The 26,972-nt window shown below is 48.3% G+C and overlaps 1 protein-coding gene across 2 annotated transcripts in view; it reads right to left on the bottom strand.

Annotated features, from left to right (window-relative positions):
- Positions 1-6,262: 6,262 nt before the first annotated feature.
- The window catches only part of LOC135384244 (uncharacterized), a 92,436-nt gene continuing 71,726 nt past the window's right edge, over positions 6,263-26,972 (bottom strand). For both annotated transcript variants that reach the window (XM_064613455.1, XM_064613454.1), the window contains 6 exons: positions 23,833-23,903; positions 21,490-21,585; positions 20,881-20,965; positions 16,754-16,800; positions 11,763-11,849; positions 6,263-6,375 (listed from right to left, as the gene is read on the bottom strand). In XM_064613455.1, the coding sequence (XP_064469525.1) occupies positions 6,319-6,375; positions 11,763-11,849; positions 16,754-16,800; positions 20,881-20,965; positions 21,490-21,585; positions 23,833-23,850 (390 nt within the window). In that variant the 5' untranslated portion in view covers positions 23,851-23,903 and the 3' untranslated portion in view covers positions 6,263-6,318. The remainder of the gene's footprint in view (positions 6,376-11,762; positions 11,850-16,753; positions 16,801-20,880; positions 20,966-21,489; positions 21,586-23,832; positions 23,904-26,972) is intronic.

Raw genomic sequence — 26,972 nt, 5'->3', positions numbered from 1 at the left:
GTGCATAATCCGAGTCAATGCAGCACTTGTCGTGGATTTTCTCTGCAAAGCTCGGGTTATAGAAAAAAATAACTAAATAGAAAGAGAGCACACAGAGAGAAATAATTTATTTGAAAATCAATGACGCCATCTTGATGAAATCACTCCGGTATGGGCGACTGGGCGTTGTTGGGAACGACGATTGCCGAGACAGGTGGCAAGCTAGTTGCAAGGCATCACAGCAGATTGTGACACAGTCATGTCGATATGCGTGTAAGAGACAGAGAACAACAAAATACTAGCGGCGGGTAAAAATGGCAACAAGAACGGCACTGCTAAACAAGTCTAAACATGCGAGATCATGTAGAAAACACGTTTGCGTGGAACACAAAAAAAGTACTAGCCGTGGGTAAAAATGCAACAAAGCACTGCTAATTGACTTTAAACATGCAGGAGTCCATACAAAAACACTGGTCATGTGGAGGAAAGGTTTATGACGAGCGCAGAGCTAGGTAAAAATGCGCCAAGACCAGACGCATTGCGGAAGAGGCCTAACCGCTATGGCAAATCACTCACGTTTCCCTCATAGAGACGGAGTGTCCGATCCCATTGACAACCAGACTTCAACTGACGTGGTGCAGCAACGGCGGAGCGAACGACTGCAAGTTCTCTCCCTACGAAAGCCAGCGCTCGACTGACAAATGCGCCTCCCTGCGGCTGCTACGCATGTGCGCACGTTCCTAGCGCCAATTGCGGCGACCACCAATGAGGAGTAACACATCCGTACCATGTGAGAGGCTAAGAGAGACGTGAATCCCTACGCCCTCTGCAGGCCTTGCTCATTTGTCCAACCAACGCAGTTTCGTTTATCTTACTATATTGATTACACAAAAAACAGAAAAACGATTGCAGAAAAGCACAAAACACCATGCATGAAAGCTGATCGGAGCAATTAAAGGACAACGGAAACGAAATTTGTCCATTGCAAAAAAGGGACCGAACAAGGTGTAAATATTACGTAGAATTATGGTGCCACTAGTATTTTGCGAGTACGCTGTACGGATGGGCATATTTTTGACGATTACGAGCGCGCTGGACCGCCCACCCCACACGATCGCCCATGGAGCGCGCCCGCTGCCGCAAAGCACTGCCGGAAAATCTGAGGAGCGCGTGACGTCAAATATCTCTCGAGCTCCATGTGCGGCTGCCGGGTGAACGGGGTAAACACGGCGAATTCCAACTAACGCCTGAAGATGTTCGATTCGGAGATCTCGTGGAAGTCTGAAGGAGATATATCCTATGAGAGATGGGTTCGTACATGCTTCTTCGTAGCTTCAAGTAGGCATAGACGGATTCGCGGTGAGAATAAGATTCCTATCTTTCGGAAACAATTGAAACATGACAGTCATGAAAGAAGTCAGACATCGGCGGAATTTGAACTTCGCATCTCTCGATTGCCAGTCGAGCGCCAATGGCCAATACGGCCACGGAAACAACCACAAACCGGTAGAGCGTGTTTGTTCTGAAACATATCCCGGCCAAACGCAAGGTAAGACAGCCAGCAATGTAAGCAGCAAAACTGTCACCTAGAGAGAATGAGATCACACTTCGGATGGGTTTTGGGGGCCAGCCTCGCTAGTGTTGTATTTGTAATAAACGTCAGTCGATGTTTGACGCTATGTTTGTGCTGTCTATCCCTGTGTCGTTCGTGCAAGGAACACTATGTCCTCGCCTTGCTGAAAGGAAGTCCGCAATATGCTGTAGCACAGCCAGGAAAGACTTCACAAGCATGTACAATTTTTCTTGTCGCGAAAATCAACCTCCGATCGCAAAACAACCGCGAAATGAAAGCCAGGAACTCCAACAGAGGAGACAACGTGCGTCACTTCCGTGGTCTGCTACGGCGGCGCGGCGACGCTCACCAGGGGCTCAGTGTGCTTCGCGGCCGAATTTTATATCGCGATTGTGGCGGGATTTCAACTAATATACGTAAATCTAAGTCGAATTCCGGATTGTTTTGGTACACATCGCAATATCAGGCAAACAGCTTTGCAGCTTATTTTCGCTTCCGTCGTCCTTTAAGCATTTTCTAAGCTAGGAAATTTGAAAAACGAGGGTCTCCTTCAAACGACCCAGCCAGTATGTCAGAAAGAGAAGCACAGACACAACAGCCTTCTGTGGCAGCAGCTCCCACAACCATCATGGTACGCCATCTGCTCGGGTTGTGCATTTATAAGCGTATTTTTCAGCCCGGTTTCGGGGTCATATATAAGGACTTCAACGTTACCCTGATTTTCACTAATGCCATGCAAAATGCTAGCTCTGCATTGTTTTAGAAAAAAACCTCCTGTGATATTTACTGTTCTGTGATACTGCTGTGTGTTAAATGCTTCAGCTTTTGTATAGTGCTTGCTTTGTTGCCTGAATCTAGATGTCTTGACATAAATAAGTGTATTTTTCGTTCGTTGAACTCTAATTGACTGGGGATCTTTTCAAACTGTATTAGTGGCTACTGTAAAACAAGCGATTGAGACTTTGCAAAATGAAACATCACTTATCGGTGTCGAGCCGATGGTCCTGGTGAAATAATGGTTTGAGTGTAACAAACACACGAGCGGTGTGTTTGTCCTGTCCCTCTAATGGTTACCAACGCTCTCCTGAGACTCAGTCATGTTGCCTCTCGTATTGCCAACTGTACACTCTTAAATTTAAAACACCCTTTAGGGTGTAATCCGGGTGTAACTGGGGTGTAAACAAATTTTTACTCCCAAATTACACCAGCTCGAAGAAACATCCTGGGATGAGGGGTGTTAAATGGGTGTAGTAATAACGTAACACCTTATTTACAACGTCCACTGAGCTCGGGTGTAAAAGAGGCGTAAAATGGGTGTACCGGGCATAGCGCTTTTACATGAACTGTATTTCTTTTGAAATCACATGATATGCTTCATGTTACCTACAGATGCATACAATAGGGCACCTCAGCAGAAATGTTGAGTCTATACTCTAAACCCTGTGACGAACATGTGCCGGTTAAAAAAGTTCCCTCAGAAAGTACAGCCGGTACACAGCCGTAACCGTCTGGAAGCAGCCGTAGCAGCTATCAAATAGCAAGCTCAACGATCCCTATCGCCAAATATGTGTGCCCCGCTGAATAATATGTGTGCCTCCTGAGCCGTATACTCGTGTGCTTGTCGAATAATCCGTGTGCCGGCTGAATATGTGTGCCTTCGCTGGAGCGTACTACGTTGTTCCGCGCTCCGCCCGTGAGGAGTGACGTGGCACCGCGTATTCTACCGCAGTGCATTCGTCGCTGCGTTCGTGCCTGTTATGTGCGCTGCAACCTCGCCTTTGAAAGGCCGACAACCTTGCTTTTTAATTACAAGTTTATGTTTGCTTAAGGTAAGTCAACCTGGCTGTGATGCAACGTACGACGCCTGCGTTTTACTTGTGTTTAACAATCGTTCTGTTGCAGACGATGGACACATTGCAAATGGCGGCAGGAGTGGATCGGCTACATCGGTGAAGGGACGATTTATATTACAAGAAAGGCTAATTGTATTCTTTCGTTACAGGTGAACGTGGGACTGTATCGACTGCAAGGACGTGAGTTACAAAAAGCTGTAATATTCTAGCATTAACGTTTGAACAATACCAGCGTGATGTTCCCTTCGGTTTCTTTACAGGTATCCTGTCAGGTGTCCTGTCTCAACGGTCACGCATATGCGTGCAAAACTGCAACTGCTTCTCACATCGAAGAGGGGTCTAGTGCCACATGCTCGGACAATTATTCGTCGGCCATTTCGTTTGGGGAACTGTCGTGTTCGTCACTAAGGATGATCTTGGTTGAGCTTTGCAGTGCCAGCCTGGTTCTTCGGAGGGGTTGTGTCCATGCAACGTGTGCTTCATATGTGTGTGTTGGGATTAGTGAACCGTGTATGCTTTCCATTCAGCCAACGATGATGTACTGGATGAAATTTAAAGGTATGTGCACGCCAATAAAATTTGGTGGTTCAAGTTCGATGTCCTTGGTGGATTTTTTTCCCTGTTTTCTTCTTCTTCATTTTTCTTTTTTTCGCGAAGCCTGGAGATCATTTTCTGTTAGCGAACTCGAGAGGTATAATGTGTCTCGTGTATTGGTTGGTACAAGTATTCCTTCATTACGTCCGGTACACTGTGGCTCCTGACGTCGGCAGCGATGTCGTACCAGTTGTTTCAGGGGGCACAGGGCACGTACAGCTTTCGCATGCTTCCTCTTGAAGTCATCTGGTGCACTTTTTGTGAAATGTACCAGTTGATCAGGCGGCACCTATCCGTCAATGGGTTTAGTAATGTGCATTGTACCTATTTGAGACGTACTTGTCTGAAGTTTGGGTTTCGGGCTTTCACAGCATTCTGAAGCCTCTGTGAAGAGTCGTTGCAAGTAGTATGCAGCAGGCAGGTCGGGAAAAATCTGCGGTGCCTGTTTGTTACTCACTACCTGCAGCATGCCGCAGAAAGCAGCGAAACCATGAAACCCAGTGACAGACAGTATGTCGCCAGCAGTACATGTCCCGCTCAATATGACTTTTTTTCCAGAGCATTCAAGAAAACCTGTGAAGCGAAAAAGCCGCTGCTCCTTGCTCGCTCTTTCGCTCCTCCTTGAGGGCACATTAAGCTTTGGCACACTTTGATATACTGAATTATGTATGAGTAATTCAACTCCTCATTTATTGGACTGCGTACATGTACATAGGTTCACAGTTTCTGGCTGCCGGCATTTGTGAGAACTATAGCATCTATCTCTCAAGTAGCACATGTATTACTTGACAACACCTTTTTGAAGGGTGTAATATTACCAGGGGTGTTAAATTACACCCTAAAGGGAGTGAGTTATAGCACTTTTGGATTACACCCTAAGGGGTGTTTTTGAAGTAGCAAATTACACCCTTTTTTTAGGTTGTAGCCGGTTGAAAAGGGTGTGATATTACACCCTAAAGGGAGTGAGTTATCGCACTTTGGGATTACACCCTTATTACACCCTAAAGGGTGTAAAAAAATTAAGAGTGTAGGATGGGACAAGCGAAAACTGGCCCACATCACACTTAAAAAATAGCACTGCCCTCGCTCTAAAAACGAAGAGCAGGATAAACTAGTGCCTCATCTTGTCTCTGTCATGTAGTACAAAATAACGGGCGCGCGACATGTAACGTTGGACCGCTTGCTGTAGGCCGTTTTTCGTATTGCATACCCTAGGAAGAACAATGTAACGGGTATCAAGCGCTACACCGTATCTATGTGTGTACAAACGGCACCGTGTAACACGTGCACCACGCGTTACAGTGTAGATTTTTGTGTAGAAAGTACGCAGTGACGCCTGCTCGAGGCGGTAAAATTTAACAAAAATGCCTCTTATTAAGTGTCGCATGCTTAAGAGTGTTGCAACTAGCAATGTCACCACTGGCGATGAAATTCCCCATTCATCATCATAAATAAAGTCATCGTTTCTGCTTGTTGGCGTGAAATGCAGAACTGATATTTAGTGCTTTCCACATTTTTTTTTCTGTTGCCTTAAATTTTCACCTTTATAGTTTTAATCACTGCATTAAACCGGCTCTTGTTCAACTGGTACTGGCACGCCCTTTTTAGATTATATATATAGTAATGGGGCGATGAATTCCTCTATGGCCAGTGAATAACCAATGCTCCTCGTTTATGTATTACACTGCCTGAGAGCCTTCGATATATCCTACGCTTCAATAACCTTCGAATTAATACCATATCAAATTATGTCTCAAATTTAGTACGAGTCAGTCTCAGCGCAAGTCTAAAATAGCGAGACCTTTTCCTTTATTTATCCACACGTGCACCGAGACGTCCGTGAACCGAGATGTCCCGCACCGAAATGTACGCCGCTGGCTGATTTCCTATTGGGGGCTCGGAAATAGTGGCCCACCTAAAGGCTCGTAAAATGCAATTGTTTTTCGCTGTCCGGAGAAACCACTGTGCTCGTTAAGGAGTGTAACCCAGTTGCTCGGCTTCACGTAAGATTCAAAGAGATCACCTCCAGAGGGAATTGTTTTAGAGTTCCCTCCATCTCCCGCTTACCACCTCTCAGGAAGTTGTTGAATGTAGGTTTTCGTCCCGGGTTATCCCCTTGATTGCTGTAGTAGTAGGTCATGCAACCTTACAGCGCTGAACAAACAGAAGAACCGATTAAAGTATCCTGACTGCGGAAAAAATCTACAAGCATACAAACTTAACCTGTAGCTCACAGCTTAGCTAGACGACATTTCAATTAGATTGTATTAATAGTTTATTATTGTATTACGCATCCATATTGACATCTGCTACTGACATTTATAGGGGCACGCAGTAGCCTCTTTGACATTTTCCTGTACGAGCCCGGGCAGGGTCCTGAAACGTAGAAAACAAGGAAGGCCATTGCAATTAGTTTCGGGTTTCACAGACACGAGGTGATTTCTTCATACGCGTAGATAAAAAGTAAATGAAAACCCGCGAGAGAAGGTGAAAAGAATAACGACTGACCGGTTAGAAGCATAAATAATTTAATTACGAGGCTTTCTTACACTAGATGGCATATCTTAAGATAGCAAAATACATGGTCTGTCATGTATTTGGTTACCAGAAGTAGTGCAGACTATGGACCAGTCCAAGGTGCAGTCCATGGTCTGTCACGTACTTTGTTACCTGAAGAAGTGCGGACTACTACACGAAGGTCTCATAATTAAATTATTCACGATTCTAACAGGTGTCATGATTTCTTCATGTTATGACAGCTAGATCCGCGCCGATCAGCAGCCGCTGGAAATGTGTACACGCGACACCCACTCCACACTGCCACCCCAGATGAAACGAAAAGCGGTGCGGGTCGCAGCCACCAAGGTTTGACGGGGGGAATAGCGACACCGCCATGATACTTGCTGAAAAACCATGAGGTGGCGAGGCGGGCGCGACACGTGATAGGCAGCCGCGACACGTGATAGGCAGCCGCAAATCTCTCAGACCAGCGAAAACTTGGACACAGCGTTGGTGCACCCGCAGCCACAAGGACGGCGGTTGCCGATGATGCCCGGTTTCATGGGCGGAAATAATGGTGCCGCGGGGTCCTGTGCGCCCAAAAATACCGCAGTCGTTTTGAAGAGCTGGTGAAACGGATCCTAGGCGACCAAGTGCTATCATGCGCTCTCTTGATTTGTTAAAATTGGGAGACATAAGCTTTTTTATTAACATCGATGTTAATGAACAATAAAAGCTGCACGCCACTGAATGAGGAACATAAAAGCGATTACATTCGCTGCACCGATTGTATTGAGCATATTGCATGTGTTCCATCTGTTCCCCTCTCTCTCTTTTTTTTATTCAATGCAGAACAGGACTTCTTGTAGATATATCACAATAATGGTACCCGCGTTCTGATATAGCAGGACAGCAAGTAAGTCAGAGGAGTAAGCAAGAAAGGCACGTTACCTTCTATATTCGTACCAATTAAATAAAACACACATAAACGCTTTAAACGAGCTGACTAGCCTCCGATTTCACGCTCGCTGTGCGTGGGGGTCGTTGGATGTACTAGTTCCCAATTCAACCTCAATGCTAGTGTTTTCCTCTTGTTGGTCAGACAGATTTTACAGTTGTTCTGTCGTACTTTCTATGTCGATGAACCGTATCGTCCGTAGCAGAGGAGTTGTAAGGGTAATAAAACAATGAGAGGACGATAGCTTTTATTGTCCATAAACATCGATACGAAAAACGATACGAAAAAGATGCAGTGGACAACTTAAGACTCGCGTCTCCCCGTTTTTTACATTCAAGGTCAAACTTAAACTCAAAACTCGTGTCTGACCAACAGCGTAGAAAAATACTAGTATATAGCATTACTTGTAGCCGCTATCAACTCAGGCGTGGCGTGACCGAAGCGAAATAGCCCCAGAGAACCGAGCGAACTCACACAACTAGTTCATATGGCTGTCTCCAGGACTTTCCCTGGCGCGGTGGACGCTTTGCATAAAACGTGTACGAACGTCGTCTTTAGCAGAAATTCCAAAGGGCGCAGAGCACGACTGGGTAGGATTTAAAAAGAGCAAGACACTCTTCACATGATTAATGCGCGCGCTTGATATATTGCCTTAGGCATCTAGAACAGCTAAGACGTCGGCTGCAGAAACTTCATCCCTAAGTATCACAGACAGGTCATCTTCGGAATGGAAAAAGCGGAAGAGCTGTGGAGCCAGGCAGCTTGAGCAAGTGTGGTTTCAAGGGATTCGAAAAGCGGACTGAGGACCAGGACATAAAGGGCAGAGGACAACGGTACACAAGACTTTATCGGTAACCTGGCAGACAGACCCCATCTAGAGCTATAGAAGCTGAAGCTCCGGGGTATAGAGTTTGCATTACGACCTGTAGGATGGGACAAGCGCAATGCCTGCGCACATCGCGCTTCAAAAATAGTACTGCTCTCGCCCTCAAAAACGAAAAACAGGCACTTTCTGCTCTGTCTCCTTCCCCGGCGAACATGAATGAACGCCGATATGATGGGACACCGCAACAGCTGTTCCGAATTCAGCCAATCAGCGTAAAAGAAAGACTGAAAATATGAAGTGCCTAGTATATATACCCGTGGTGCACCCTGTCCAAAGCGTTCTCTTGATCAAAAGAGGCCAAAACCACGAGCTGAATGCGACAATGAGCCCAATAAAGAGTTCATGCAACGCGGAAGAAATGAGCTGCAGGGACTTGCGCAAGCCTGCCAAGGAGGAATGACAAGGCTCAGAACAAGAGAAACTCGCCTTCTTTGGGATCGCTGCATCTGCAACACGCCACAAAATTTTCCAACCCGCTCCAAGAGGGCAAGGGAGTGAGACACTTTCGTAACGACGAGGGACATACATCTCAGCAACTGGCACGCATGTGCAGCAACTTCAAGGCACCTGACGTTACAGAACGGATATTCCTTCCTATCAGACGTTGCGTTTCCTACTTGTCCTGCCACTTCCATTGGCATTAGAGAGTACAGCTTGGGACAAAAGTTTACGGAACACGGCATCTGCGTACTTCTTCATCGGAGCGCTTCCCTGCTAGCTACCACGAAGCGATCGAATAGGAAACGGGTGGCGGGCTATTCTATTCATCTCTCAATATGTATGTCTACTCCTTATTGCTGCTAGGTTGTCGCTCCATTGGAGAAATGCGACACCCCGGTGTTCCGTAAACTTTTGTCCCAAGCTGTACAAGCACGCACGTTCTCGCTCGCACGAAACGACTCATTCGAGAGTCGCTCATTACGAGAAGTAGGACGCGAGATTTCGCTGGAGTGAGTATGACTCTGGAGTAACTATGATTCGCTCTGAGTCTTTCATTTTATTCCGCAGCTGCGACCAGCTGGCATGGCGAAGCAAGATGGCAGCTGTTTGCACCAGCTGAATATGGTGGACCATAGTTACAGCCAATGGAGGAAGGAAACACAGAAGCGGCCGTTTCGAACAGATTTCCTTGGGACACCTCTAGCGGTCGCTGGTGTCAAACCGCCATTGCTTCCTGTTTGCCACGTGATCCTCCCTAAAGTTTCGGTTTAGCAACGCTTCGTTGCTCGCGCTGCTTTCCGCGCTTTAAGGCCTTTCCAAAGTCATTTATTGTTAAAATATGAGCACCATTGCAGAAACAACGTCGTGCTAACGTTAACGTGCTCTTACCACGGCTGCGGCTGTCGTTCAAGGGAAATCAGCTCTGTCACGGGAATAACGTTTCATTCGTAAGTACGTATACTTGGTCGATTGTTTCGTGCCCCTGTGTGTTTACATAATTGTACATACATACTATACATAAACTGTGTGTGTGAGAGTCACCTTTAATCGTTCGTTGGCGAGCTGCTGCTGTGCTACAGCTGCAGGTTCATTTGATTTCCTCCATTGTTGTATAAGTTCGATTAATGTCATTATTTCCCACTTCACACACAGCGTGGCCTCGTCGTCACACAAACGTCGCTAAATGATGTTTCTAGTCCTCCGTTGTTGTCCTGCAGACCGTGACTGGTCTTGTAATAGGGAAGTAAATTTAAAAATAAACCTAGCTCCGATCACTAAGAAACAAAAATGGACGCGTGCGTTCATCACAATGAGGGTATGAACAACCACTACTCCCATAGTCTGCTTTGGCAGCTGGCATGCGCATGCTCTTAGGGGTCACGTGGTAGACAGTAGTATCCCCGAATGCAATGCGAAGGCTGGTACGCCCTTTCCAATGGAACAAAAGTTCGAAGGACCGCTGCGGTAGTGACCGCGTTTGGTCGTGTTGATACGGTATTGCGCTGTTTTTAACTGCAAGTCGCCATTAGCTACACTTGGAATGAACTTCCAGAACCAGCCGAAACATGAAAAGTTTACTATATTATGATTATCTTCATAATCATGCTGCTTAACGGAAAGCAAGCGCCAAAAAAATTGGTGCACTATGAGGCATGTTCGGAGCATTTCGCCGAAGCGTACATCGGAATGAAATAAAAGGGTAGAGTACTACTTGGTGGACAGAGAACTGCAACAATATGGTACTCCTGGTTTCCCGTACAGATCCTAAACGCTGTTTTCTGAAACGAAATATTGTGCCGTCAAGAAATCTACCAACGAATGCTCGGCAAGCCTCCATCAAAAAGCCGGCCTGAGAAAGTCGTCATTGCGCTGCACTGTCAGATATGTTTTTGGGCGATTTCGTTTATTGTGCTATCGATCTATTATTACCATTCGAAAGTTTATCTGTATTGAATAACTCTGTACTGGCTGCTAATGTTCACGATCCTCAAATGTATTGTTACACGTTGCCAGCGTTTTACACGTTGCACTCATTCTATGAGACACCGCTTTTTATCCTTCAATTCAGTTCAAACTTTACGGTGCCCATGAGCAACCAGATTGGTCTGAGTAATTCTGCACCACACCAAATAATTGTAATCAAACATAATACACTGACGGCTACCAAGTACTACAAACCAAACAATAATTGTGACACGGCGCTCAAGGCCTAAGAAGGCTTTTTTTTTTACACACAAAAAAAACTATCTGTCCCTCCGCCAAACACCATTATGAATCTCAACTAAACGTGCGTTCGCAAGCTGGCGAACGGCGTTGCATCCACACTACGCAGTTCGCTCCGCCGCCGCGGGAGGGGCGCCACCGTTCGCGCTCGTCCCCAATAGTTACGGTGCACATTACAGGTCCAGAACGAGGTGAATCCTGTGCGGGAATTTGTTGGAGGTAACGACACGGTTCAACTTCCGATACTGGCGTGCTGCATGGGCATTTGGTATATGTACCCAATACGGGTTCTTCCCATTTCCCCCATTTTTAGCAAATATTGGCTGCACTGCACATAGGCATAATGAAGCCGATTTTGTTAAGACTTTCTCCATATGAGCTGTCACTTGGCAATATAAGGCCCATATTGGCAGAATGTTTCGCATATTGACTAAAACAGTGTGATAGGGACCCCCATATAGCCGAGATACAGCCCATATTGGAAAAAACGTGGTAAAACGAGCCCCATATATGACACGTACTACCAGTGTTCACAATATGGGATCCATGTTGTGAGCTGTGTGGGTTGCAGCAAAAGGGCGGGCTCATGAGGAGGCATTTGTACTTTCGGTGTGAGCGAAGGTAATCACTGAGTCCGCCTGTACCGATTAATTATCGCGGTTATTTTGTATTTTGTAGTTTCAATGTATTACTGAAGGTTTTGGGTAATCCTAGATACAATTTCCCTGCTGCTCTAAATAATGAATGTTCGCTCACCTGACAATTAGTCCCGTCAGGCTCACTTCCTATAGTAGGGTTCACGGCAGAGCAGTAGTACTTGCAGCCGTATATCCCATAGCTGTCCTGGAATAAAAAAAAATCTATAAATAGCGAAGTTAGTTCGCGACGTATAGTCACAAATTATTCGTATAAATAGCGTGTACCATGACGCTCGCGCGTAGGTTGTATGCCGTGGTGTCTACACTGGCCGGTGCATACTGCGGTACCTCGCGCAGGCACTTATGTCCCTGTATAAAGTCACTCAGGAAGCACGATACCCTACGTTAGCCACTACACCAGCGAAGATCGACAAGAAACAGGGCACAGACGTGTGGCGAAGAAGACGAAGGCTGCTACCCGGGCCGGTGCGTGAATAAAAGACGATCGAGCCAGTTCTCGAACTTGTTCCAGCCTGAACGGTCACACGCCTCGCTCATTCCACTGTGGTGACCCGGACGTGATGCAAGGATCATCTGATGCACAACCCCCAACCTCTGCTCCGCCCCTGCAGACAGCGTAGGTTGCGCATTTCGCAATTCGACTGCCCCCTTTTTCCGTCCGAGGCCAGAGATATGGTTCCAGCAAGCTGAGTCACAGTTCGCGCTGGGCCACATTACATCGCAGATCATCAAGTTCCACCATGGTTTATCAGTGCTGCCTGAGGACGTCCTACTTTAAATCGCGGACAGCATAAGCACCCCTGCGGCCCTAGAACCGTACGACATACTCAAGGTCGCCGTGATCGGCAGATCCCAACCCTCTGACCGACAACGCCTGCAAGAGATAATTTCAAGCGAGGCTTTGTGGGACTGCAAACCTTCTGACCTTCTCCGGCACATGCAGGCAGTCCTCGGAAATGCCTCATTTGACGAGAAGCTCCTCCGCGAGCTATTCTTGTCGAAGTTACCTCCTACCGTCCAGCTTGCCCTCTCTGTCGCAGACGCCACGAATCTAGTAGCCATGGCGTCCCGCGCGGACAAAGACGCGGATTCCAGCTTTTCTACCAACCTGGCATCCGTATCAAGCAACGCTATGCACTGCCAGCCGTCGCTCGCGCACTCCCAAGACAACTCCGACCTCTCCCCCTTGCGGGATGAGATACGCCGTTTAGCGGACCTGCTGGATCGCTCCCTTTCCCGCGACCAACCCCCGTTGCCCGCACCAACGCCGTGCTAGAAGCCGTTGCCCGACTCCGCCACCTTCCAGGCGTCGCGAGCTTTGCTGGTTCCATAAGCGTTTCGGCCGTCGAGTTCGCCGCTGCGAATCACCCTGTAACTGGCAGGGAAACGCCGAAGGGGATTACTAGCGGGGACCCAGGATCCCCACTCTACGAACCCCAGTCGCCTTTTCTTCATCAAAAACGTTGCGGCAAAAAAACTTTCTAGTGGACACCGGAGCAGAAGTTAGCGTACTACCCGCCACACCGCAAGACAGAAGGCACAGCCCGCTCATGTACTTTACGGCAGTAAATGGTTCCCGCATTCCTGTCTCCTACCGTCGTTCCTTGCCTTTGGATTTCGGATTACGAAGGGTTTTCCACTGGGTGTTCCTGGTCGCAGACACCAAGCACTGCATACTGGGCAGCGATTTCCTCAGCCACAACACGATCCTGGTAGACGTCGCCCGACATCGGCTTCTCGACCATGTTTCACGTATGGCGGTTAATGCTCAGCTGGTATCGCAACTTTGCGCCCTCCAGACAGCAGTTACGCAAACCTACCTGGTCAATTTCCATCATTAACTGCCCCGTGTGACTGGACCCAGCCCGTGAAACACCCCGTCGTCCACCGAGTCATTACTCAGGGCCGACCAGTCTTCGCCAAAGCACGCCGCCTTAGTCCGGAAAAATTAACCATTGCGAGACAAGAATTCGACCACATGCTCGCAGTGGGCATCGTGCGGCCGTCGTCGAGTACATGGGCCTCCCCCCTTCACAGGGTTCCTAAAAAAACAGGTAACTGGAGGCCGTGCGGCGACTACCGCACGTTACACCTGGCCACTACTCCCGACCGTCACCCCATTCCCAACATCTCTGACTTTAGCACGGGATTGTCTGGCGCTTGCATCTTCTCCAAAATCGATTTAATGAAGGCTTATCACCAGATACCCATGGCGGAAGAGGACATCCCCAAAACAGCAGTCATCACCCCATTTGGGCCATTCGAATTCCTTCGCATGCCTTTCGGGCCACGAAATGCGGCACAATCGTTCCAGCGACTTATTGACAGCATCACAAGAGGGCTACCTTTCGTATTGGCCTACCTGGATGACCTGCTCGTGGCCAGTGCTTCCCAGAAGGAACACTTAACCCATCTCCGTGCCTTGTTCCAGCGGTGCCGACCATGGTTTGCGCATCAACGCTGATAAGTGCGAGTTTGGAGTTACTGCCTTGGAGTTTCTCGGCCACCGTGTTGATGCCTAAGGCATTACTCCCCTTGCGAGCAAGGTCGACAAAATACAGAATTTCCCCTTGCCCACATCAGTGACCCAGCTACGCGGTTTCCTGGGCATAATTATCTTTTATAGGCGTTTTGTCCCGCGCTGCGCGGCCATTCTACGACCACTAGAAGACCTGCTTCAAACTAGAAGACCTGCCCAACAGCGTGCCTTTGTCCGTCGACACTATTGCAGCCTTTGAGCGAGCGAAGCAGGCCTTGGCGACAGCGACAACCTTAGCCCATCCGATCAACGGGGCCCCCACCTCCTTGATGGTTGGAGCCTCGAATCGCGCTGCGGGCGCTGTACTCCAACAACACGTATCGGGCCACTGGCGACCTATAGCCATTCCAAGAAGTTCTCCCCGACGGAGGAAAAATACAGCACCTTCGGTCGAGGGCTTCTCGCCGCCCTTCATGGCTGTCATGCACTTCAGATACTACCTCGAGGACAAAACCTTCGTAATTTTCACAGATAACAAGTCTCTCGTCTCCACCTACAATTCCGGAAGCTGTCGCTACTTGCCCTGAGAACTTCAGCATCTCGCGTATCTGACAGAGTTCAACGCACAGTTCGAGCACGTCGGGGGGGGGGGGGGGGGCTGACAATGTACCTGCTGACACTCTCAGTCGGATCTCTACGATCGAGCAAACTACTGTCGATCTCGCAGATATTGCCCACCAGCAGCGCTCCGACCCAGATCTACAACGTATTCTACCCACCTGAGCTTCCTCACTCGCGTTCCAGGAAATTGACTTCCCCGGGATTCCAGCCCCCGTCTACTGCGACACTTCCACAGGCACGGAACGTCCGTTTCTGCGAGGATGTCTGAGACGTGCCATTTTCTCGGCCTTTCATCTCCTGTCACATCTAGGAATCAAAGCGACGCAACGCCTCATCGCTGCGCGCTATGTCAGGCCGTCGATGAACGCTGATATCCGCAACTGGACCAAATCTTGCGTTCCTTGCCAACAAGCCAAGGTGCACAGACACACCGTTTCGCGTCTATCGGCTTTTCCAGTACCCACCTGTCGGTTCGACCACATCCATATCTATATTGTCGGCCCGCTACCACCCTCAGGGAACAACCGGTACCTCTTAACATGCATTGACCAGTTTACTCGCTGGCCTGAAGTCATTCCTATGCAAGATTGCACCGCCGAGACCGTCGCGCGCGCCTTCCTGTTTACTTGGATAGCGCGCTTCGGCGTTCTTTCCAGATAACAGACAGGGGCAGGCAGTTCGAGTCTCGGCTCTTTACAACGCTCTCGGAGCTCATCGGTACAACTAGTTGTCGCACAGCAGCGTACCATCCCAGCGCCAACGGAATGGTAGAGCGGTTGCATAGGCACCTGAAGTCTGCAATTATGGCCTACGAAGATCCCTCCCATTGGCATGATTTCCTTCCATTAATCTTGCTGGGGCTTCAGACCTCGTAGAAGGAAGACCTCGGCTGCACGTCCGCCGAGCTGGTCTATGGCACCAGTCTTCGACTTCCAGCCGAGTTCTTCGACGCTCCCGCTTCCGATACCCCGACCCGTTCGGTTTCCGTCGACTTTATTGACAAGCTTCGCGGGCACTTCTCTTATCAAACCGACACCAACCAGAGCCAATCAGACCCGCCCAACTTTCGTCTCCCCAGATCTTTCGTCCGTTCGTTTCGTTCGTTCATGAGGTTTTGGTCTGCTGTGTTCTTCATCAGTTAGGTGAGCGACTCGTTCTTTAAATTGCGCTTTGTTGTAGTAATTTTGTTGAATGGGTTGTGATTTCAACACTCGGTTAGATCAGAGATTGAGAAGTTACCCGTCAAAAAGAACTCGTTACAAGTTAAGTTTCCGTGTGCAAAATGTAACTAAGTTAATAACAAAGTTCTACAGCATGAAATATAACTCGCAGTTACTGAGTTACTTAAAAAAATAACGAGTTACTTCCAAGTTACTTCGGACACAAAACAGCATTACGCAGGTGCAGCCCGCGTGAGTAGTTGAGTTAGACCTCGAGTTGCCTGCGAAGGAGTGCAACACGCTTTGGTCGTTTTCGTTTATGTCCAACAATAGACCTCACCGTGTTTGTAAATAAATAATGATAAATAATAAATAATGTGCTTGTTGCTGTTGTTCACGTGTGTTTTAGCATTGATACCATACTCCATTGTGTCAATATTAAATTGTGTTTGGTAACGTTAATTAGTTTATGGGCTCGTTTTATTAGCTCGTCACGGGCGTTACATGCTCAATTTTACGCGCAAGGTCTTTCTACAGACCTTGCAGACTGTGGCCTTGTGACTGTGGCAGACTGTGACTTCTACAGACTGTGGCAACCTGAAGAACCGGCACAGGCCTATTGGTCATAACTATAGAGGGCGGATATATATATGAACTAAAAACTTCCGCAATATATGTGTAACCATGCAGTAAACTCTCGAAATATGCAGTAAAAACCGTGAATATAGGCATGTCTCTCATCGTTCTTGATATGAAGGCAAAAGTAATTGCGCAGGCTGGAACCACTCTTACAGCCACCGTCGTGACGATGTAACTACATAAACTCACACTTAGGTAGTCGTACCCCCTTTCACACGTCCTAGTTGCAATGACAGCTGTAAAAGAAACAAACATTGCTTTAAGCCACAGAACTGCCATGATAACTAGAAACCAAGCAGGCAAAAAGGATACACACGAGACGTTACTCGCAGCATGATCGGTGCAAACAACGCATGCGCCAGCCACCGTGCTGTCACTGATGACGTTTTTGTGACGTCATGCAGCTTGATTGAGCCCCGGCTGGACGCTATAATGCGGCGTAATGTAGGGCAAAATACACTCGAAACATTTGCTTCTCGGCTTCTGCAGAATCAAATGCTGGCACCACAAACATGATGTGGGGGAACTGCATTCAAGGAACTTTAACTAACCTTGGTTTGACTACAGGAACTATAAGCCTCACCTATACATAAACTAGCCAAAGTCGCTTCATTCTGTGTTGCTCCAGCGCTCCCGTCGTGCCAAGCTTAACCATTGCTAGAATACGCATTTCATTAGGTGAAAGGATCAGCTCCGATGATACGATTCGACGCTCTGGTGCTCCGTAGGAAGTTCGCCGTCGGCGTGGCGCACCAGACCTCGGCAGTTTTGACTTTCGCTCACTCAAGTTCACTCACCACCCACCCAGTTCTCGGCTCGCTCACTCACGCTCACTCACCGTCCACTCAGCTCTCGGCTAGCTCAGTCAAGTTCACTCACCACCCGCCCTGTTCTCAGCTCGCTCACTCACGCTCACTCACCGTTCACTCAACTCTCGGCTCGCTCATTCACGCTCACTCACCGTCCGCTCAGCTCTTGGCTCACGCAGTCAAGTTCATCCACCACCCGCCCAGTTCTCAGCTCGCTCACTCACGCTCACGGACCGTCCGCTCAGCTCTCGGCTCGCTAATTCACGCTCGCTCACCGCCCGCTAAGCGAATTGCGGTCTTACGGCTCTTCCTTATCTTCCATCACCCCCGTGTGTCAACGGAGCGTATGAACATGAAATTGACAGCCGGATAGCTGATCCATAGAGCGCATTGGTGCACTGCTCCACGCAAGAAATATGTAAACCGAAACCAATTAATTACTCTGAACAATCACTAAGTGTCGACGCGGTTTTTTCTTGTTATATTTTTCGCTGAAGGTCCCGATGATTTCAGATTTTCAGTTTCAGATTTTATTTATGCACAATGATGCGTAAAACAGGTTCCGTAAGCATGCGAAGTAAAATTTAATTAGGTAAGTGTTTAATTAGTAAGTTTAAGTAAATGTTTAATTAGTGAGCGTATGCAAATGAGCAGGTCACTACTCGGTTTATAGCCCCACTGGCCACTCAGCTCCAGACTCGCGAACTCACGCTCAGTCACTGGCCGCTCAACTCTCGAATTGCACGCTCAGGTTCACTCAGTGCGCACTCACTCACTGGCCGCTCAGCTCTTGGCTCGCTCACTCACGCCCAGTCACTATGCATTCACTTCTCGGCCCACTCACTCATGCTCACTAACGTTCACGCACCGCCCGTTCAATTCACGACTCGCTCACTCGGGTTCACTCATGGTCCGCTCAGCTCTCGGCTCGCTCACTCAGACCACTCACCACCTACTCAGCTATCGGATCGCTCACTCACGCTCAGTTCATTAGCCGAATTGAGCGTGAGTGAGCATGAGTGAGCGCGCTCATGAGTGAGTTTTGCCGAGGTCTGGGCGCCACTCACGCTCCGTCTTGCGTGTGAGACAGGAGAAAAAACGCTCACAGGGCGACGACACTAGGCAACTGATCATGTTATAAGTAATGTCTCCGTCTGAACATGTGAGCCGCCATGATAGATACTGTAGGTTTAAGATGTTACGAATGGTATCTCCTACGACCTCCGTGCGCCGCTCTCTCACGTCGCAGCAGAGGGTTTAAGACACGAAGCAGACAAAACAAACCTACCTTTATTACCTACAAACGGCACTGGGGCAGCGCCCAGCCTGTTGGACGGCATCAGCCCCATCTCATCATCGTATCTTTATGTGTGTATGTCTGAGTGTGTACGCGTGTGTGTGAGAGAGAGAGAGAGACAAAGAAAGAAAGAGAGAGAGAGAGAGATGGTGTAGCCTCACCGAGGCAGAGGTATAAGTGGAGATGTAAATGGGAGAAAATAGGGTAAATGAAGGTATCTGATATGAAATTGAAGTAGTTGAAGGTAATTAAGAGTAAGTAGGGGTAATTAAGAGCAATTAAAGCAAGCAAGTTGAGTTTAAAGGTAATGAATGTAAGATATATGTACTTAGGAGAAAGCTTTAACTGAAATTAAAGATTACCAAATTACCTATTACCGTAGGCAACTAAATGTAATTAAAGGTAATTAACTTCAATTAAACGGAAATTGGGAGTGAATAAGCAAGTAAACCTAATAGACCTCTCCCTGTTTGTAAACAAATGACGTCATAGTGTTCGACAGCACCACCAATTTGGTAGAGTTGAACAACGCTCGAAACTAGGGGGAAAAAAAGGTCGCGCCCGAAAGCCAGGGTCTTAAGGGGATTACGATGGTCCCTGAAAGGGATGCGACCTTCGGTCCTACTTTTCTTTCAATAGGAGGCAGCAAACAAGTGCCCATTCGTGGAACGCAGCCCTCCCCTTCCAATTTGTTTCGGTTTCAGTCTGTCTGCCAACGTCATGGTGACGTTTCTCGGAAACAGGTCTATTAAGGGAAATAAATGAAATTCAAACTACCTCGGGTAACCGAAATTGTAAGTTAGATTAACTGAGGCCAATTAAAGGTTAATAAAATGGATTAACGTATAGTAATTGAAAGTGTCGAACCGGAAGTCAAGTATAGTCGGGAAGTGGACAACCGGAAGTCGGGCTTAGACAGGAAATAGGTACCCGGAAATGAAGTATAGATCGGAAAAAAACGCTTAAAGGAAGACTTTGGAAGAATTAAAAAAAAAGTAAGTTAGCATCATACGGAGCACGAACCGCGTGCTCGATATCGAATACAACATTGGGCGTGTTAGGTTCGTGCTCCGGGAACATTCCCTCTTTCAGAGGATCACTTAACTCCTCCAAAGTGACTTCCTGTGCACATTCCCGGGTACACCCCGCGCACCCCTTCTTCGGAGCTGGAGAACGCTGGGGAAGAGCGGGGCCAGTTCCCGAGCATGACGCATGTTCCGGTGTACTGCCTTTCGAAATGGCGCAACCGTTGCAACACGTTGCAACCGCCCATGCTCTTTGTGTTTCTAGAATCATCGGATGTCGGCGGTAAATAGTCATACGATTACAGAGGACTGCTATGGTCTACTGTTATGTTTACTTAAAAGCAGACGACAGGAAAGAGCTCTATAGGAGGCGCGCGCTCAGCGGCTCTGGCGCTCGGCTTCCGCGGATAGCCTCACAAACACCATTAAGTGCAGACACCAGGGGTACATTCCCCTGAGAACCCGGGATATGGAGCTCGGGAGCCTGCTTAACGCACCCATTCGCATTCATTGTGCGCCAATACTTCATTCGTAAATGATGACAACAGCAAACCGAAACCGAAATGCAAAGAGCAAAAAGCAGAGCTCCATACTACAGTGGTTCGTCCGGAGAATAGCGTGACGTCACTCAGCACTGTCGTCTGCTTCAAAATCTGCATTCTCCCTTGGCGGATGCCGAATGATATCATCAGTCTGTTGTCCTAAGTGCACTCTGGCTTCACACAGGCGAAGCGCTCGCTTCGTAATCAATTCGTTTCAATAAAACAGGCTCAGTTCTGGAACGAGATCTTCCGTACACATGCTCCTGACATCCCAAAGGCACCACAAGCTTTGTGGTGAACTTCTTGTGGAGTCCCACTCTAGTGATAACGTATTCCTCTCGCATTTATTATGTCCAGGTTAGACTAAGTTCGCTTTTGGCAGTTTCCCGCGCGCGACTGTGCATTTAACAGTCAGATAACATTTATTTTCAGTAGTATATTTTGCAACAGGGATTTTGATCATCTTATTTCAAGCCCAAGCAGCAAAACCCTGGCAAGCCCAAATGATGTCGACACATATGTCCTGTACAACCAAGTCATGGCGTCCGAGCGGACAAGAACCACAGCAGGAATGGCATATTTTGCAGAGGTTTCAGCAACTCCACAACAGGTCCTCCAAGAATATGTATGAACAACTACTTACGTTTCCCTTTGAGTTCATTGTATTTCTTTACACTGCTGATACAAATACCATTGTGGCATTTTCCTCGGTAGGATGTGCCAAATCTCTAGATATGTGGTGAGAAAGAACAAAATACATATTAGTATTCAATGTGATGAGTCGTAATGAGAGCGAGTCGCAACGACATCAATAGAGTTTTGAAACATCATTTGGGTAGTAGCGATAAACGATACCATGTACGACAGTTTTTCTGTTAATTTAGCGAGCTTTAGTATATTGGAAGGTGCTCACAATAACGGCCCAGAAAATATGATAAGCCAATCGCGGCGTTTCTTTGAAGCGAGTGATGTCACATTGCTAAGCTTGAACCTTCTTGATCGTATCGTCATCGTAGTGTTCTTCCGATGCACAGAAACATGTTATTGGCACCAGCGATTTCCCCAGAAATTCACTGCTGCGGCTGGTGCCGAGCTTTCAAAGGGGGAGCGATTATGGTTGATGAAGGTTCCACTTAAGGAATTTTTCTTAGACACGGAAAGAATCGTGGCACATTGGTGACATCTCTGCACTCCTCCTCGTTTAAATCAAGCAACCAGCCCAGCAGGTGCAGTAGCAAACAGGTATATTTACCACACATTTCGACCCCTCTGTTTCCTTGAACCAGCACGAATTCCAGTTGTGAGGTTGGCAATAATAAGTACACGCAAGGAGCCGATCTTTGTCGTCCTGAGAAAATAATAAGTAAAATAAGTGTTGCGTGTGCACATTCAACTTGGAAACTGTCGTCTGCTAATGTGCCATGTCATTTTACACGTTCCAGTTGGTGCTGCCGATTGTTGAGCATTCTGCGTGCAATGTATTCTAAAAGGACGGTCGCATCCAGAAACCCAATATGAAACGGATACCACACTGTTCCGCGTGGGCCGACAATCTACTTGGCTATTTTTTCTCTTTTTTTAGTCAGAGAAACACGTAGATATTACATATAAAGGAATTTTAAAGATCAACGCTGCTTCCGCTGCTGCGTAGCCTCGACAACGAGATCAGCGTGACGTCACCCCCCCTAACAACAGGAGAGAGAGGGCCTTGTTCAGAAGAGAAAGGCACCGTCCAGACCACAGGGGTGACACAAACCTGCCATTGTTGTACCTACCCTCTAGCGGGTGCTTTTGGCAAAACTGCCATCTTGTCCCGGTCGCACGTCATAAAAAACGTAATGTTGAGGTCATGTGACTTTGTTCACGTGTTGTTTTGCCACTTACCGACATATTTCCGTCGTCATAACGCCAAGGGATGAACGTATTTTGCCACCGTAAACTAGGCGGTGCTTCTTCCGCAGCATGGTAGCCCATTTCTCGTTAGTTTAAGTACATCGCATCGGTTCGGTCGTCATCACATCTTTGGAAGTCGTCAACAGTACGTGGCCTTATGTGCAAAACTACGCGTTTTACTGCGGGGTTCTCAGATAAAAATAACTACCGTGACCGAAAGACATCCGAAACGTTGCACAGAAACAACAACTGCGTCGTTTACAAACAGTTTGGCCGCCAATCACTGGCGGTGCCATCTTTAAGGTCACGTGTGCCTTAACGTTTGCTGTCACGCACGACCAGGACCTGTCCAGGATGCATGGTGTTTGCCCAGTACGCTTTCGTCTACGGAGCAATACACTGGATGCCACCCCTGTGATCAAGACGCTCGCATCGCAGTGGTACTCGCGGGGAGAACCTATCATACAGCCACTACACGGCGTTTAGCGCAAGCCGTCAACAGTGTGGATCGGCGCGGGCAATTCGCATTGCATGCTTTACGTTCGGTGCGTTCCCTCTGCTTTTTGGTCGGTGGTATCAACGTGGGAACAAAAAATGAACATTCTGAGAGGGGCAAGACACTAGTACTGGACATATGAATTGTAACTAAGACATGAGCAGAAATAACACGTCCTTTTAACGGTACGAGATTGTAACAAGCGTCTGTTTTCTCTGTATATGTTGAGTGCGTGAATGGCGGTGACCATGGTTATTCCTCCTGTCAATGCATCCCTCAAAGCCATTTAGAGCGCATTAATTCGTTGGTGAAGTGTTTGTTACACATAATCGCAAATTTCGTGAGCTGTTTCCTGAGTTTGGCACGCCAAACTTTTCGTCGTTGCTTGTTCTTTAGGAAGCCATGAAAGCTAATTCCGGGTTTGGTGCAATATCTATTGCACTGAGGAACGTCCCGTCGGTACGAATGGACGTCAGCTGTCTTTCTATATGTAACGTTTTTAAGGCAATCTGATGCTTTGTTGTGCCCGCCCTTCCGTGTTCCAGCCTCAGAATAGGTTCCTATCATGTGGAACGCAGTAACAATTTACTATTTTTCCACAGTCGCTACAACCGCTATGCAGGTCTAACGAGCCATCCACACTCTGTTTTTTTATCATCTCATCATCTGTTTGTACATTCTGTGTGTAAGTGTATTATGATAGCCAGTTCGACTTCGTTAAAACTCACATCCCCATTTTTTTTCTTTATCACATCACATCACATCCACAGTCTTGGAACGCACCGCAGCGCCACCTTTAGGCAGCACCCTGAGTTGTGGTGTAGGGAATGACGTTTCCGCCTTTTTGCAGACAGCGAATTCCGGCATACCCTCAACATCCGGCGACTCTTTTGGCCTTGCATTCGATCGAATAGCGCCTGAACTGAGCCAGTTCCAGTTGTATTTTCGATACCGTGGTCAGTGGTTAACGAGGAATAAAATGACACCATATAGTGTCGAAATCCGCTGGAACGGATGCGACCATCTCCTTAGAGGGAGACTTCTGAAGAAAATCGGTTGAGTTCTTTTGTTGCTTTTACGATCACCGGTATGTTTCGAACGCAGTTACGGTATATCTCGCCTGAAAACGGCGCAGACGTCACAAAAATCCTTTCTGAAATGTGTAATCCATGTGAAATGTGTAGACCATATAATCCATGAACATACCTTTATCCGTTCGTACATCGGGATTTGACAGATGTTACCAGCCCAGCTGTGGCAGTTACGGTTGCCTTCAACTGCGAACACAAGACAAAGTTATGATCATGCACAAGCAAGGAAATCGACCTTTTTTCACAATGGCCTTTGCGCATGCGTAGATCTTGAGGCGCCGGAGAGGATCATCTTTATCTTCACTAGGTGACGCACTATGAGAACGACACAAGTGGTGACCAGTGGGGAGACCCGACGAATGGCGTGACCTTGTCGGCCTCACTCCGGACTGGTTTTGGTCCTCTGTGCTGTCCAGGTGAATTTGTTTTGAAGAGCGTCGAGCATGGTTCGTTGGAGAGCCGCTATGATACGACGCTTATGTGAAAAAGGTCCATTGCCCTCTCTTTGCAATTGTGTGCCAAGAACGTACACCAACAGAAGCAAGACATACAGGGGACGAGATGCAGGACCCACTACTGCGAATTATGTACTAGCCGGTCAAGCTTCAACTTCCTAAGTATGCTTCTGGTCAAGAGCTGCGACTCGTTCATGCTCGTTCTTGTCGCGTACCGTGACGTAGGTACCAACCGGCTTAGCTTATGCTTCATTGCCTACTCTGTCTAGTAGAAGGTACCATCGTCCGAAAATATGCAGCAACGTTAATCACATAATGCACTGCTTACACTGTACATATCACCAGATTTTCTTTATATAATCACATAATGACCACAAGGATGCGTTTCAGCAGGAGCGCACCATGCAGAGCCGTGTATGAGGCGACTTTGCCCGTTCTTTATTTTGATCTTTTGCCGTCCGAGATGGTTAGCGCGCCGTAACGTGGAATACGTCATCGCTCCGCCAATTATCCAGAATGCAACCTGAGTCACGGCGATCCTACAGAGCCTCAGTCGGTACCTGCTGTTTTCACCCTTGTTGTTTCAGATGTGAGGCCATGTGGCTTGAACCCAGGCAGTGCAGGCTGTCAGGATAAGAATTGGAATGCAATGGGGTTATCGGCTTCTGAACGGGCGATAGTGCCTGACTGGTTCCCAGTGGTGTGGGAATGGAGGAGGTATAGAGCGCGAGAGAACATCAGACCGTCCCCCGACGGTGCCCAGATCATTTCCCGACCGAAGGTCACGTGATTAAGAATATAGGATCGCTCCCCGATGCTGCTCTGATCACTTCCCAATAATCAGTCAACACTTGCTCGGATGTGCAGCATATGTACATGATATTGGCATTACGGAGCTTCGTATGACCAATACTCACTTTTATGCTCCCCTTCAGTCTAGCGTGTTCGGGCTTACGATTGCAGCTTCAGAGATATTCCGTTTGGAAGAGACATCGTTTCGATTCGAAATTCGAATATAATTCCATATTCAATTTGGAATTCGAATCGAAGTGCTCGCCTCAGTATTTGAAAAATCCAGTTATTCACACAGGCCTATTATGCACAGTTAGTACAGGATGTACAGGCAGGGTGTTTCTAGAAGACTATAAAACTTTGCGAGAAGTTAGTCGTGTTAGTGTGTTAATACGACTGTGTCAATAATTGATTGAATTGTGTTACATAATTGATTGTCAATTCGTTCCCTTTGTCCCTCGTATTCGTACCGTTTGGTACATCGTAAGCAGAAACGACGTTTTTGGAGGAGGAGGAGTGTCGTTGGGAGGAACCCGAGAGGTCTGCCTGCCTGATTAGGCGTTAAAGGAGGGATTAAAGGAGGAGAGGAAAGGGTGAAGTGGAAGACCGAGCGGAATCCGCTCGGGGGGAGGATAGCTGCGTCCATGGGCCGACTTCAGGGGAACTGTGCCGGCATACGCCTATTACCCATCTGAGAGAAACCCAGGAAAAACCCCAGACGGCACAGCCGGCCCGCGGATTCGAACCGCGGACCTCCCAGTCTCCAAGCGCACGCGTTACCGCTGCGCCACCGGAGCTGGTGACGTTTTTGGAGGAGGAGGAGGAGGAGGAGGAGGAGGAGGAGTGTCGTTGGGAGGAACCCGAGAGGTCTGCCTGCCTGATTAGGCGGCATGTTTCTCGGGAAGGGAAAGGTGGTGGAGAGGAGGAGAGGAAAGGGTGAAGTGGAAGACCGAGCGGAATCCGCTCGGGGGAGGATAGCTGCGTCCATGGGCCGACTTCAGGGGAACTGTGCCGGCATACGCCTATTACCCATCTGAGAGAAACCCAGGAAAAACCCCAGACGGCACAGCCGGCCCGCGGATTCGAACCGCGGACCTCCCAGTCTCCAAGCGCACGCGTTACCGCTGCGCCACCGGAGCTGGTGACGTTTTTGGAGGAGGAGGAGTGTCGTTGGGAGGAACCCGAGAGGTCTGCCTGCCTGATTAGGCGTTAAAGGAGGGATTAAAGGAGGAGAGGAAAGGGTGAAGTGGAAGACCGAGCGGAATCCGCTCGGGGGGAGGATAGCTGCGTCCATGGGCCGACTTCAGGGGAACTGTGCCGGCATACGCCTATTACCCATCTGAGAGAAACCCAGGAAAAACCCCAGACGGCACAGCCGGCCCGCGGATTCGAACCGCGGACCTCCCAGTCTCCAAGCGCACGCGTTACCGCTGCGCCACCGGAGCTGGTGACGTTTTTGGAGGAGGAGGAGGAGGAGGAGGAGGAGTGTCGTTGGGAGGAACCCGAGAGGTCTGCCTGCCTGATTAGGCGGCATGTTTCTCGGGAAGGGAAAGGTGGTGGAGAGGAGGAGAGGAAAGGGTGAAGTGGAAGACCGAGCGGAATCCGCTCGGGGGAGGATAGCTGCGTCCATGGGCCGACTTCAGGGGAACTGTGCCGGCATACGCCTATTACCCATCTGAGAGAAACCCAGGAAAAACCCCAGACGGCACAGCCGGCCCGCGGATTCGAACCGCGGACCTCCCAGTCTCCAAGCGCACGCGTTACCGCTGCGCCACCGGAGCTGGTGACGTTTTTGGAGGAGGAGGAGGAGGAGGAGGAGGAGTGTCGTTGGGAGGAACCCGAGAGGTCTGCCTGCCTGATTAGGCGGCATGTTTCTCGGGAAGGGAAAGGTGGTGGAGAGGAGGAGAGGAAAGGGTGAAGTGGAAGACAGAGCGGAATCCGCTCGGGGGGAGGATAGCTGCGTCCATGGGCCGACTTCAGGGGAACTGTGCCGGCATACGCCTATTAC

Source organism: Ornithodoros turicata, chromosome 2 (genome assembly GCF_037126465.1).
Source record: "Ornithodoros turicata isolate Travis chromosome 2, ASM3712646v1, whole genome shotgun sequence".
Classification (NCBI taxonomy): Eukaryota; Metazoa; Arthropoda; class Arachnida; order Ixodida; family Argasidae; genus Ornithodoros; species Ornithodoros turicata.
This window is presented reverse-complemented; position numbering and strand designations above follow the sequence as displayed.